General features: G+C 48.1%; 1 protein-coding gene across 1 annotated transcript; it reads left to right on the top strand.

The window, feature by feature from the left end:
* Positions 1 to 5,369: 5,369 nt before the first annotated feature.
* LOC149367341 (uncharacterized) lies at positions 5,370 to 9,320 on the top strand. The gene is made up of 2 exons (XM_089573700.1): positions 5,370 to 5,974; positions 9,313 to 9,320. The coding sequence occupies exons 1-2, from the start codon at positions 5,392 to 5,394 to the stop codon at positions 9,318 to 9,320; spliced, it is 591 nt and encodes a 196-aa protein (XP_089429826.1). The 5' UTR covers positions 5,370 to 5,391.
* The last annotated feature ends 6,142 nt before the right edge of the window (positions 9,321 to 15,462 follow it).

Here is a 15,462-nt window from a genome sequence, read left to right on the forward strand (position 1 = left end):
AAAAACAACCTCCTACCTAATATTCAATTCGGCTTTCGCCCTCACCTATCGACGCAGGACGCCCTCTTGTACCTGTACAATGACCTCCTTGAGACACCTCCCAAGTCACAGACAAGGGCCATCCTGGCACTTGATTTGAAAGGAGCGTTCGATAACGTTCTACATAAAAACATCCTGCAAAGCCTCGCCGATATCAACTGTGGCGCAAGAACCTACAACTATATCAAAAACTTCTTATAAGCCTGGCAAGCCACTATAAACTTCGGTGGAATAAAATCAGATCCCATCACTCTAGGCCCGAGGGGAACTCCGTAAGGGGCGGTACTGTCACCTCTCTTGTTCAATTTGGCTATAAAAGATCTACCAGGCCTTCTTTCAGAAATCCCCGGCATCAAACACACATTGTATGCGGATGATATCACTGTCTGGTGCAACTCGGGGAGTGACGCCGCGATCGAGAAGCGTCTTCAAGCAGCAGCCGACACGGTGGACCGGTACGCCAGGGAGAGAGGCCTCCAGTGTGCGCCGGAAAAGTCCGAGTTGCTAATCCTGAAGAACCCGAGGACACCCCTAGCGCAGAACATCTCGGTGTATATAGAGAACCACCCAGTACAGAAACGCACGGAGATCAAGATCCTAGGGCAGTATATCCCGCAGGGGCGACTGAACACCACCACTATGAAGAGGCTTAAAACATCCACCGAGCAAATCCTCCGCATGATACATCGGTTTGGTTTGGTTTGGTTTATTGGGGTTTAACGTCCCAAAGCGACTGAGGCTATGAGAGACGCCGGAGAGAAGGGCTCCGGAAATTTCGACCACCTGGGGTTCTTTAACGTGCGCTGACATCGTATCCGAAATAAACACCATGGCATGAAGGAAAGGGACACCATCCGCTTAGTGCAAGCTTTCGTGATCTCTCGGATAATGTACGGGACGGCATTCCTTAACCTCTCCAGGTCGGAAATTGAAAAGTTGGAGGTACTCATCAGGAAAGCCTACAAGACGGCACTGGGCCTACCGAACTCCACGCCAACGGCAAAGCTCATGGCTCTAGGAGTACATAATACCCTCAAAGAGATGTGGGAAGCACAATGGCTCTCACAACTGAATCGGCTCGCACTTACAAAACACGGCAGAGAACTGCTCGATAAAATCCATGTTAATCTGCCCTATACAATTGACCAAAGGGAAGAGGTCCCATGCGATGTGAGAAGACGCATAAACGTGCACCCCATTCCGCGGAATATGCATCCCGCATATAACACCGAGAGGAGGAAAGCAAGAGGTGAAGCCCTGCAGAAGAAATGGGACAAGGAAATTAACACCCTTTACGTGGACGCAGCAGGACCAAAGAATGGAGTCATGACTATTGTGGTCTCAACGCCTTCAGGGTCGATAGTGAAAAAACTGCGCCTCAGTGAAAACATCTAACCCCACTCACGCAGAGGAGGCAGCTATTGCATTAGCTGTAGCATCTAACCCCAACGCCGTTGTGCTCACTGATTCCCAGAACGCCTGTCGCAACTTCAATAACGGATTAATTCACAAGTCAGGGTTGTCATTGCTGACTAAGCATCCACCCAACCAGGTCTCAGTCATCTGGTTCCCCGGTCACCTGGAACTACCAGGAGGAAACGAAGCCGCCCACAGGCATGCCCGAGCTCTTCTATACCGGGCGTCTCCCCCTGATGACCATGAAAGGTGCCGCGACCTAATAGGTTTAGCAGTGTATGCTGACAATCTTGCGCCATACAGAACAGCCAGAAAGGAGTACCCAACACCACACAAATCCCTCAACAAGTTAGAAGAGAACACCCTTAGGAGACTACAAACCAACACATACCCAGCAACAGCTAAATACACCAGTGGTACCCTACACTGTACTCTCCGCAGTGTCCACATTGTGGAGCGGTAGGTAACCTCTACCATATGGTGTGGGCATGCCAATATAATCCCTTCGTTGACCCCATTCCCATCCCCTCGGAGGAGCAGTGGGAGGCTATTCTGCTCAGCGATGATCCTGACCGTCAGCACTGGCTGGTGGGGAGGGCCAGCGCAGCAGCAGCAGCCAGTGGACTACCGGACTAGGCGGCCCACCCACATGCTCTGAGAACATTGAAGAAATAAAGATGTTTGTAATCAATTAATCGCACCGAACGGGTGGTGGCGTTCTGTTCCGTGGACTCCCTGGCAGCGCTACAAACACGCCGTCGTGTTCCGCTCCTAAAGGCGAAGCTTAAGCGTCATTAATTAGCAGTTAATTAGCATTCAGACATTACTCAGTAATTAACCGTTAATTAGTGATTCGTCATCACTTAGTAATTAGTACTCAATTATATGTGACGCCACCAGTGCCCCAGAAGCAGTCAAAGTGGTGCGGAAAAGGCTTTCGCCTCTACGCACTTTAGACAGTCAAAGTGCCCCCTGAATTTTTCAGAAGGTTCCACGCACGTCACGCGTTACGGCCATCACCATTTTCGTTTGCACGGATACTTCTAACGCTAACGTATTAATCACGATGGTTTATTTATTTTTTATTGCTGACTTCTGCAATAAACGGAAGCCAGCACTCACCGAAACCGTGGAGCATAGAGATCTTTAAGTAGAACAAGCTGTCGGGCTAGCTGGTGAATTACTCTGACATGGTAAAATTGCGCGAAAGGATGAAAGGAAAAGCGTGCAAAAAGGTCGGAATGCAAAGGCAGGCCGATAGCGACTCCGTATTTATTTTATTTTATTTTTTATTTATAGAATACTGCAGACCCAAAGATAGGTCTAAGCTGTAGGGGCAAAATAGCATAAAAAGAAGCGCGGCAAATAACATGGAAGAAACTAACATATCAGTAATAGAACATAGTGAAGAACAAGGAAAAACAACTCAGCAATTATCAATAAGCAATTTTGTTAATGGCATCGATGCTGTTTACAACCTCAGGGGGGAGTTCATTCCATTGAGTTATTTTGTGGGGGAAAAAAAAGAGTATTTAAAAGCATTGATTCTAGCGCTGTACGGTGTTAGTGATTCCGTGTGACGATGTCGTGTTAGTCGGGTTGTGATCGGCTTAAGAAAGAAATCAGGGCTCATGGAGAGATTATTATTTTTGAGTAGGAAAAAAAATTTCAATCGCTGAAGTTTTCTTCGCGTTTGCAATATTTGTATGTTGTTCATGGTGTTTATGTATGGTGTTTATGTGCATAAAGGTGGAAGGTTTGGCAAGTCAACATCTCTCATAAATGACAAAAGGAGGGCCAAAAAAAAAGACGATGCACGAAGACAGAACACACATCACGAGCGCTCGTGGTGTTTGTTCTGTCTCCGTCCGTCGTCTTGTTTTCGCGCTCCTTTTGTCATGGGGCCGCCGCGGTGGCTCAGTGGTTATGGTGCTCGGCTGCTGACCCGAAAGACGCGGGTTCGATCCCGACCGCGGCGGTGGAATTTTGATGGAGGCGAAATTCTAGAGGCCCGTGTACTGTGCGATGTCGATGCTCGTTAAAGAACCCCAGGTGGTCGAAATTTCCGGAGCCCTTCTCTACGGCGTCTCTCATAGCCTTAGTCGCTTTGGGACGTTAAACCCCATAAACCAAACCAAACCAAACCTTTTGTTATGGGCGTCCCACAACATAAAGTTCTTGTGGCAAGAAGCACGCTAAGCATTTTGGGGAACGCGCCGTCGCTCTCATATACGAGGTACCATTAACTTGTGGTAAAAAGTACGTAGGCCAGACTGGACGCTGCGTTAACGATCGTGCACGGGAACATGACCTATCGTTATCAACTGGGGTGGGTTCAAACTTGCCTGAACATTCTCTGACTTGCCGGGACTGCAGGCCGCTGCTGGGTGAAGGAAGAATTCTGAGCAAGAGCCGCAGCACAATCGCACGTGAACTGATGGATGCTTAATAAAACAGCGCAAAAAACGACGGAAAAGAGAACAGAGGACGAGCGCAGTCCTGTGTTCTCCTTTCTCTGGTGCGTCGTCTTTTGCGCTGTTTTATTAAACATCCATACCAACTAGCCCAACTAAACATTTTCCAGAACTGATGGGAGCCTATATCATAAAGAAAAATGAGCGTGATTGTATCGACGATTCTTCTGCTGAGCTGTAAAACAGTGAAATGGCCTTTCTTGATAAGAAGTTGTAAGATTCGGCCTTGCTGTCTATAGTTTGTAACATGCGCGGTATTGACAGCGCATGCTTTTTTTTCTGTTTCTCTACATAGTGGCGCGTTCTACGAACAAAATTAGTTGCCAGTTTGCGCTCGTACTGTACCATGTCTCGTGTGGAGAGTGCTCTTTTGCCGGCATTTTATCATGTCAGATATAGGGGATTTTTTTCTGCTTTGTGGCGTTGATCAGTGGAAAATGAACCGTTTAAATAATTAATAATTAAATAGAAATCAGAACAAAAACAACCACAATCTGCCAGTGGGATTTGAAGCCACTATCTGCGTATTTCTATGGCGACATCTGTCCAATCTTCTGCTTTCGGTGGTAATTATGGGCAGTGCAACCAAGCCTTGAGAGTGTTCACCAGCGCCACACTCGTCCACAGGAGCGGACGTAGTACGTCCTCTATTACCCCGAGTGCCACACGTGAAACGTGATCGAACGATGGGGGGCGGTAGGTGCGCGAAAGTCCTCTTTTGCTACCTATGACACTAAGACAGCCAGAACCACGGCCGTCGTTAAGCTATTGAACAGAGCAGGGAAGAAAAAAAAAAGAGGTGGTCGTTATGACCTACACGACGGACGCCAACAGTCTCCCAAACAAAGGAGAGTAAGGACCTCTAATTCTTTCAATTTGGCGATGTTTATCAATGGGAGATCAATAGTTGAAGTAACTAATATTTTATTAGGAAGCAGGAGAAAAAAACTCAGGGGCACTTTGCGTCTCTAAATTGCCGCAAAACGAAACCTATTCTTGGCTCACAGTTTTTTTTTCATATTTTATGTTTCCCATTTAATTTTTAACTTTATTTTTTATTTAGTTTTTTTATTTTTGTTTTTTTTTTATATTTTTATTTTATTTTACTGTTTATTTTTGTTCCTTTTCTTATTTTTATTTTTTATTTTGGTATATTTCATTTACGAGAGCCATGTATTCACTAGATGCACCTTTACTCACGCTCAAACCTGTGCGGCTGTGCTTCAACGTGCTCCTTGCTGGAAACAGCGCATCGGCCGTTGGCCGAGGTCTAGCGACGTCTCAGGACACTACGGACTCGTACAAAGTTGTACTTCCCCGATTGCCTACCGGTAATGTTGTCCTTAATACCATTTTCCTGCATGCTGACCTTAAGGGTCGCCCGTACCGAGCGCCTGACTTCCGTGACGCACTCGCACAGATATTGGATCTCCGGGAAATTTTGTGCATTGGTCAATACCAAATGAGCCACGTGTGGATGGTTACCTGCGAGAGTAGTTCTTCCAAACAGAAGCTTGTTAACAAAGCGGAGTTTCCTGTCAAAGGACTGCGGTGCATGGTGTTTGACCCGGATACTAAGAACGTCAAGGTTAAGCTCCTTTGGCTTCCCCGCTTTATGGAACACCGGATGATTGTGGAAGCATTAGAGCCTTATGGCACGATTCAGTCTGTGGAGCGTGAAAAGTGGCGGTGCCCAGGGATGGAGCATATGGAAACGTCGAACCGTGAAATCTCCCTCACACTCAAGGATGGAGTGTCAGCAAGCACAATCCCACACACACTTAATGTTTATGGAGTGCAGGCATTAGTCCTTATCCCAGGGAGACCTCCACTGTGCCTCCGATGCAGCCGGGTTGGGCATGTACGGCGCCAGTGTCGCACGCCTCGGTGCACCCAGTGCCGACGCTTTGGCCATACTGCGGAGAACTGTGTCTTGAGGTACGCTGACAGGCTGCGTCAAGGCCAGTGGTCACGGGAAGATGACGTGGCATCAGAACACATCATGGATGTGTCTGAGGTTGTCGACGCGACCGGAGAACTAAGTCGTGAGCATCGAATAGATAGGGAACAGAAGGCTTCAACACCTCAAATCAACACGGAATCTCAAGCGACTGGCCATCTAGCATCCGCGCCTCCAGAACGAAAACCGCCGGACCCGGCCCCCCCCCCCTCCCCCCCCCCCCCGTGAGCGCTACAGAGACTGCTGTGCTTGCTGCACAGGAACACCTCGTCGCCACAGGCCAACGTCCAGATATGCCTCCTGTGGAGTCAGACGAGGCGATACAGCCAGTGAATGCTCGCCGATCCTCCTCTGTTGCTGATTCTGCTTCGTCGTTGAAGGGTAACGGTGAGCCGTGTGTGGCGTCGATCTCTGGCGTGTCCGGTTCTCTGTCGGCTGTTAGTGTGGCAGCGAGTGATGTGCTCCCCTCGGGTTCGTGGGCCGAGGCCTTGGCTGTTTCAGAGGAAGACATGGACAGCACCGCACCTTTGAAACGTCCAGCAGATGCTGACGAGGTGTGTATCGATGGCGCTGACCACAAGGCACAATGTGTAGAGGCCACGGGAAGGGTGGCGTTAAAGAGGAGGGCGATGTCTGCCCGAGAGGCTGCCAATTTGGAGGCGGGCCACCCCATTCCAGGGGATGGCGTTTGTTAAGACTGGCACCAAAAATGGCGAGCGTCGCAGCATATCAAGTCGCTACCCTTAACGTTAGGGGTATGCGTAATCGTAGGAGGCAACAGCAGGTACGGCATCTCTTAAACAAATGGAGTGTGTGTATGGCCGCTATCCAGGAAACAAAGTTGTCCTCTGATGAAGATACAGCAGCTGCTCTGGAGCCTTTTTTGTCGGAATACAACATTATTGTTAGCCACGCGAGAGGCTTATCAGGAGGTTGTATGCTATTCCTGGCGAACACGCTAGAGATAACAGCCATGTCTTATTGCATAGATGACGAGGGGCGACTTATATGCTGTGATCTCACAATTTCAGGTGTACAGTGGCGGATTATTTGTGTTTACGCCCCCACACAGCAGCGCGATAGAAGGCTTTTCTTTCTGTCATTAGTTGAACATTTGTGCACGGACCGCAAAATTATATTGTTGGGAGATTTTAATTGCGTTTGTAGGGATGAGGACCGATCAGTGGTATGTAAAAGATACGACCCTAGTGCTGCATTACTTACCGACTTGGTTTCTGAATATAGTCTTGTGGACGTGGGACAGGAAAAAGGCGACAGTATGCATTTCACTCATTTTCAGTTTTCCTCTAATGCTTGCCTTGACAGAATTTACGTTTCTGTAGACGCGTTAGCAAGTGTGTTTGGCTACTGGGTGCGGCCGATCTTCTTCAGTGACCACTGTATGGTGTCTCTTCAGATAGGGAGGTACACTCGGCATGTACTTCACCCTCGATGGGAGTTGTGGAAGATGAATAACTGTCTGCCCTCAGACGAAATCTTTCAGCGTGCTGTACCTACTTGTTTGAAGAACGTATGGTCACGCCGTGATCTGTCCGTTTTTCAAAAGTGGGATTTGTTTAAACAGGAGATCAAAAACTTGGCAATTGAGGCCTCAGCAAGAATCGCTTTCCTGAAGAGACACCACCTTCGTGAGCTTGGGCGTACCCTAACGGAGCTACATGAGCTAGAGAGGGTAAGCCCGGTGCCTATCTCGAAGACATTAATAACGTAAAAGCAGAGCTTCAACAATTTGCGACAGAAAGATATAAGGGGGCCTTGATACGATCTAGGTCCCGAAGGTTTCTTGATGAGCAACCTTCTCGTCGGGCCCTGAGGGGTGAAAAAGAGAATGCTCTTGCGAAGGAAATATTGGAAATTCAGTATGGTGATTGCACATACAACGATGCGCCTGGTATTCTTGCTGCTTTCTTTGACTATTATCGAAAGATGTTTGGCAGTTGCGAAGATCCAAATCAGGGTTTCGATTACAGTTCCTTACTCGGAAACTTCCCTCGACTTGACGATGAGAAGTGTGCTATAGTGAAGGAACCTATCACTTTTCATGAAATTCAATCAGCCATTTCTGCCCTGCGGAGCCAGAAATCTCCTGGGCCAGATGGTATTACTAGCGAATTCTATAAAACCTTTTCGCCTTGCCTAGTGCCTGTTTTGATGGAAGTTTTCCAAGCATCTTATGATGTGAGTGTCCTGCCTCCCACTTTCTATTCTGGGCACACAATATTAATTCCCAAAAGCAAAGATACTAATCGGTTGAAAATTGTTGAGGGATATCGTCCAATTTCCCTCTGCAATGTTGATTACAAAAGTTGTGCCAAGGTTATTAGCAGTCGTCTGCAGCTAGTCATTATGGACTTGGTAGGTTCGCATCAGGTCTGTGGTATTAGAGGCCGCAGTATTAAAACACATATCCATATTGCACGTTCAGTATTAGAGACAGTATCAGATGAGACAGGCCAAGTAGCTCTGATTCAAATTGACTTGGCGAAGGCGTTTGATAAAGTTCGGCACGATTTCTTGTTCGTGGTCTTGGAGTATGCTAATATTGGTGACGTCTTGCTCAAAGGCATAAGGCTGTGCTATAAGAACTCCTATACAAGGGTTATTGTTAATCAGGAGCTAACGAAACCAATACCACTGGAAGCATCTGTTCGTCAAGGATGTCCACTGTCTCCATTGTTGTTTGCCCTATATCTGGAACCCCTCTGTCTCAGTATAAGTAACAGCGCAGCTATCCGCGGTTTCTCTCTGGCTCAATGTGAAGTTAAAGTTTTAGCCTATGCTGATGATGTCGCCCTCTTTTGTTCTGACAAAAAGAGTGTACTTGAGGCTCTAAACTTGACTAAACAGTTCTGTGTTGTATCAGGCGCGGCTCTTAATTTAGAGAAATCCAAAGGTTTTTGGTTGGGTTATTGGGGAACTAGGCGAAGCCAGTTCGGTGGCATATGCTGGGACAGTAGCCCTCTTGAGTACCTAGGCGTTCCGCTGCGCCCAGTTCGCAACAGTACAGCCTACTGGGATTCACAAATTGTAACTCTACGGCGGCCAACACAGGCTTGGATGGGTAGGGAACTCTCAGTGTTTGCGAGGGCACAGGTCTGTAACATATTTTTGTTTGCAAAGCTCGCGTATGTCCTTCAAGTCCTGCATTGTGCGAGGAGGAAGGTGCAAGCAATACACAGAATATTTGCAACATTCGTTTGGCGCTCTCAATGGGAGCCCATGAGGCGAGACAACTTGTTCCTTCCCTTAGAGGGTTGTGGAGTGGGTCTTGTTCACCTGTTCGTGCATCAACTTGTTTCCCGTTTTTTCTTTTTAAAATCGACAAACCATCCGTTTCTGGTAGCTGTGCTCATTAGGCGGCTTAGTTTTCATTTCCCTTACTTATTCGCACCGACTGTGCAGGCTTGTGAGGGGAGTTTATGGGGATTCCTTAAGGAGGTTGCCGACACTTTCAATTTCCTCACTGTGCGCTTCTCTTTAGGTTACCTGCATAGCCTCTCGAGAAAACAGATGACCCAGGCCCTCACTGAGTCTTTGTTCCCTACACCATTGTATCGGCAGCCTTATCTGGGGTCTTTGGACATCAGTGTTCTAAAGCGTGTTAGGCGGATGTGCATTCAGGCAGCCGCTAAAACGTTCTTTTTGAAACTACACACAGCGACGCTGCCTGTCAAGACATTTCTTAATGACAAGGGGATGTTTGCACCCTGGAATGTGAATTGCCGTCTGTGTAACGTGCCTCAGACAATTGATCATTGCTTCATCCTGTGCCGTGATGCCATGTTCTTTTGGGACATACTACAACGAACTCTTAAGAAGGACATTGAAATTACACCATACACTATTAGATTTCTGCCTGTTGACAAAAACTCTGCTATGCCTTATGATCTGTTTATGTTGATGGGACTATTCAGTCTTTGGAAAAGCCGTATGATGGACAGAAATGCCGAGCCACCAAGATCGTCCAAATCTGTGTTTCGTGAACAGTGTGCTTTGGTGAGGAGTGTATATGCTGCACGCGAAGAACCTCCAAGCTGGCTGCCGTGCCTAGATGCATGTGTGTGCCTCCCTGAATTTTGATGTTTTGATGGGGATGCAGTGTTGAGTTAGGGCTATGGCGGGCTCCTATTAAGCAGCCCGGTAACTTGAGACGCGAACCAGTCTGATTGAAGTTTTCCTCCTTTCTACGGAAGTTCTTCCATGCAATAAAGAAAAAAAAGAGCCTTCCTGGCGGAGTGGTAGCGTCTCTGCTTCAAATGCGAAAGGCCCTGGTTCGATTCCAAACCTCGACGCAGATTCTTTTTAAAATGCGGACAAGTCTGCCGACACGGCTGCTGACGACAGTATGAGACATCGAAGGCTTTCGCCTTAAATACAACCACAATCTGCCAGTGGGATCCTAACCCACTGCCTTCGAATTTCGCGTCCCGTGCTCTACCAACTCAGCTACGGCGACGACTATCCAATCTTCTCCTTTCGGGGGTATTTATGTGGTGTGCAGTGCAAATGAACGTTAAATTTAATTTCGTTTTTTTCTGCCCTTAAGGTACTCTGCGCATTAGAGAGGGGAGGGACTAAGAGAGTCATCAGTAAAAACTCGCACAAGACAACGCAAGAGAAGGGATTGCAAATTTCGAGTTGACATCTGTTGATGACAAGCACAAAGGTACAAAGGATACAAACGCATATGTAATGAACACGAAGGAAAATTGCAATGTGACAAGAAATAGCGCGGCAGGAGCCCGAAATTCATTTGTAGCATCTTGACAGTCATAACAACGAAAACACTGAAATATAGAATATTACGTACACGTATACCAAAGAGATTTTCAAAACTTCACAAAAGGTGATTTTCAAGTGTATTCTTAAGCACAGGTGTATTATTTGTACTTGTTAATCAGGGGGATAAACGGTTCTAGCCTTGCTAGTTTTGGGCAGGGTGTCGAACCGGAACCTAACCTGAACCCGAAACCGGAACCGAATTTCCACCCGGAACCGGAGCCGACGAACCGAACCCATATTTTATTCGCCATCTTGGAACTGAACCCGAACCGGAACGATTCAAAGGAACCGTTCCGAACCGGTTCGGAGCTCGGTTCAGCCCCACTTTTTTTGCAACCCGGCACACTTTCTTTTTTTCAGACAAAATGAGATAGCCTAGCGAGCCGCCGCGGTGGCTCAGCGGTTATGGTGCTCGGCTGCTGACCCGAAAGACGCGGGTTCCATCCCGGCTGCGGCGGCTGAATTTTTTTGGAGGAGAAATTCTAGAGGCCCGTGTACTGTGCGATGTCAGGGCACGTTAAAGAACCCCAGGTGGTCGAAATTTCCGGAGCCCTCCGCTACGGCGTCTCTGATAGCCTTAGTCGCTTTGGGACGTTAAACCCCATAAACCAAACCAACCAGATAGCCTAGCGCGTAGGTTTACCCATCCGAAGCTGTCTGCGCTGGAAAGTGGGAGAATGGCGCCCAGTTTATGAGACAACAAAATTGATTGGTTTGGTTTATGGTGTTTAACGTCCCAAAGCGACTAAGGCTATGGAGATACCGTAGTGGAGGGCTCCGGAAATTTCGACCACCTGGGGTTCTTTAACGTGCACTGACATCGTACAGTACACGGGCCTCTAGAATTTCTCCTCCAAATAAATTCAACCGCCGCAGCCGGGATAGAACCCGCGTCTTTCGGGTCAGCAGCCAAGCACCATAACCAATGCGCCACCGCGGCATCACAACAAAATTGAATGAAGTATGATGTGTGGGAAGAAACCTAATTGACTCTTCTGTAATGTACTAGCGCCAATTCTAAAGCATTGTAAGTCAGGTTTATGTGAAATCTTGAGTGATTACTTCTCCTTTTCATGTTTGTGTATGGCTTTAATCAAATTGTTAGCCCTGATCTAATTCAATAAAGCACTATAGACACCAAATTATTGCTTGCGTATTTTCTCTTTTCAAACGACGATTTCGACATTGGTATACATGGAGCACCCTGTGGTATTTGCCTACAGCCAATAAATAATTTATATGCGAATTTCTTCGTGACGTTGTTTTAGTTTCATCGGCAGAACGAGTGCTGTTACCTGTAGTTGAATTTAGGTTACATGAGGCACGAAATAAAACGGCAATAACTCGTTTGTTGTAATTCTAGCCTTTGACGCAGGCTGGTTTATGTGCAGTAGCGAGTCAAAACAAAGTATCAGCGTCTATATCACAGGTTTGCACGTTTCACGTGACAGTTCAACTGCTAGTCACAACATTTCTCGGTTGATGAAACTGAAACAGACTGAAATAAATTATTTTCTAAATTATTCAGCGGCCGTAGGCGATTGATTGATTGAAAACATCTTTATTTATTCAGTATTTTCAGAACATGTGGGTGGGCCGCCTAGTCCGGTAGTCCATTGGCTGCTGCTGCTGCGGTGGTCCTCCCCACCAGCCAGTGCTGACGGTCAGGATCATCGCTGAGCAGAATAGCCTCCCACTGCTCCTCTGAGGCGTTGGGAATGGGGTCAAGTAAGGGATTAAATTGGCATGCCCACACCATATGGTAGAGGTTAGCTACCTCTCCACAGTGTGGGCACTGCGGAGAGTATAGTGTAGGGTACCACAGGTGTAATTTAGCTGGTGTTGGGTATGTGTTGGTTTGTAGTCTTCTAAGGGTGTTCTCTTCTAACTTATTGAGGGATTTGTGTGGTGTTGGGTACTCCTTTCTGGCTGTTCTGTATGGCGCGAGATTGTCAGCATACACTGCTAAACCTATCAGCTCACGGCACCCTTCATGGTCATCAGGGGGAGACGCCGTAGGCGGCCGTAGGCGAATACCGCATAGTGGTCCAGGTATCCTAATATCTAAGTCATCGTTTGAAAGAAGAAAACACGCAATAAAATTTGTGTGCGCAGTCCTTCGAGCACCGATTGAGAATGCTGTTGCTCGGTGCGGGCTGCGGACTCAGTGAAAGCTAGGAATTGGGTCTGTATTTATAGAATATGACTCAAAAGGAAAGAGGGCCCCAGGGCCTTGGAAGGTACAGACTGGCTCCCCGAGCGGCTGCTCTCTTCCGCTGCTGGAGGAAGACTCCCTTTGTCCGTTGACGGTCGAGTTTTCGAACGCCGTGGTCACGTGACAAAGCCGCGGTTCTTGGAAGAAAGCGCCCTTGGGGGCCGATTCCGGACCACCCCGAGTTCCGATGCGAGAGGAGAGGGGACAGCCGTGACCCTCATTAACATGTCAAGTTCGAGAGGGGTGCGTCTTCGGCGGTACATGAGCCCCGCGTCCACGACGAGGCCGGCACCCTGCGACGCCGAGTATAGGTCGGAACGCTCGCGGCATAAACAGTTTCCCGGAGTTCGCGGGCTCACACGCCAGCAGTGTCTTGCAACGCAACAGACTCCTCCCCCCGATGAAGTCCTTCGCCGAGGCTGCGTCCCCAGATGCAGGGTCGAGAGAAGGCGCTCCGGACGGCCACAGGGCAAATGCATGCGCTCAGTTTCCACACACACACACACACACACACACACACACGCACGCGCACACACACACACACACACACACACACACACACACATGCACGCGCACGCGCACACACACACACAGTGCGGTTATTTTGGGAAGGGATGCTATACTGCTAACGCAGTAAGAAGGACAACTAAACGAGTATGCATACTCCGAGTTGGATTCGTACCAGCGGCGCGCAACAGAAAAGCTCCGTTTAGAGATGCCTTAGGCTACTCCGCCATCTCAGAGGCTTCTTTTTATCGTTGTTGCATAAAATATTAGGAACCTCTGGGACCCTCCTCGTGCCTTGCTTCATCTCGTCGAATTCAAAGATCTCAGCGGAAATTCTTACGCCACCGTGGCTCCCTTACTCTGCCCGCACATCAAAATTTCGGAATGAGTCAGGAGATTGAAATTGAACAACATGGTCCTGCAGCGGTAAAGAGCACTGTTCTCTGAACAGCGACCTCGCTGAACGCGGCGGTTCTGCGTGTTGATCCATCATGCGGGTGTTCCACACGCTAAGCTGTCCTACGAACACGAAGAGTTCGCACGAAATTGCGGAGTCTTTTGTCGCAGACAGAAATCTTATAGTGAAGTACATGATCTCAGTGTCTATTTTAAGACACTGCTGAAGTATACCCCTAAAACGCAGCATCACGACAAAAAGAAACAATTGTTTTGTTGCTCAGTGATTTCTCGTTGCTCTCACAGGTAGCAATTCACTGACCACGGCACAAACGCCTCCTTAGCGCGAAGGTACGTCCTAACGCGTAAGGTCCATGTTTGAAGCGTGAACAAGGTTTTTGCGGCCGATTGAAACTACAGTCGAGCCCGTTTATAACGAACCTGACGGTCACGCGGATTCCGTTCATTATATCTGATGTTCGTAGTAAGTGGACTCTTCGCATAACAGCCAAAAACACTGAGGCCACTAAAAGTGGCGTTTATTTCTTATAAAACTACTTTATGCGCTCCTACTTGTGCAAAGGAGATCTTTCAGCGGCTCTTTCCAGGCTATCTATAGGGTGGTCAGTTATTCCTCGTGGAGACCCTTGCTGCTAACCATCAAATTTAGCGACGGGGTATAACTAATCGTGCTTGAAGTGTCCACGGCAGCTGGTGGCAGGTCGGCCACATAAACAAAATTCCTGAGAGTACGGAAGTGCTTTTGCTTGGTGTTCGTCTTCGTCACAGCCCGCGCTTCTGCAATTTTGTGCTCCGCAGAAGCGTACTTGTCTGAGGAAACATCTGGCTAGCCATAGATCAACGAAGCTTTGTCACACATCTACATGCGTCCGGTCACCTGTGTTTTCGAGCTGCTTCTATAGTTCGTGTACTCATGAAGCGACAAAAGTAGCGCAGCGCTCGCGGCACTGAGTGCATCAGTTGCACTGTCCGCTGTGTGACGCTGCCTGCACGTGGTAGCAGCGCAAAAGATGGAGCCACTGGGGGGCAGGCTATGCATGCCACGTGACCAGACCGTGGGTAACACGCATGGCTATCAAGGCTTTAAAAATTCTCAAATCGCTGCTGTTACTTGATTCACGACCATGGTCGGTAGCTTCGCTTTCGACGATGCCCCTTTTTCACACGCACCGCGCTTCCACTTGAGAGGGTTTGCCCAGCCGGCGAACACGCAGGCAATGATTGCCCTCGTAGGCACTCGACGCGGACTGGGCCTGCGGTTACTTACTGTTTGAATAGGGAGTTATAGCATATCGTTACCGTGCTTACGTTACCGTTTGCAGTTTTCCCAGACGCCGGATTTTCTGGTTAGCGCTGCGCACTGCAGTGCCGTCTTTTATCGCATTTCTCGGTCGACATGTTCTTTCCGGAGGGGTGTCCTGAAGGTTGAGAGACGTTCTTTCTCTTCGCGCTTACTGGAAGCACGACCTCTTAAAATTCGGGGGCAGTTTACGGCGCCTGCTCGTTCGCTATAACCGAGTGGTGCGGCCAAAGTTTTTCGTTGTATCTGCGACGAATTGTAGTTTCCCTTATGCATATTTTCACGGTAACACCGCACCCGTTCGTAATAAGCGAGCGTTCGTTATATCTTC

The sequence above is a fragment of the Amblyomma mixtum genome, chromosome 1 (assembly GCF_055824585.1).
Source record: "Amblyomma mixtum isolate Tamu chromosome 1, ASM5582458v1, whole genome shotgun sequence".
Classification (NCBI taxonomy): Eukaryota; Metazoa; Arthropoda; class Arachnida; order Ixodida; family Ixodidae; genus Amblyomma; species Amblyomma mixtum.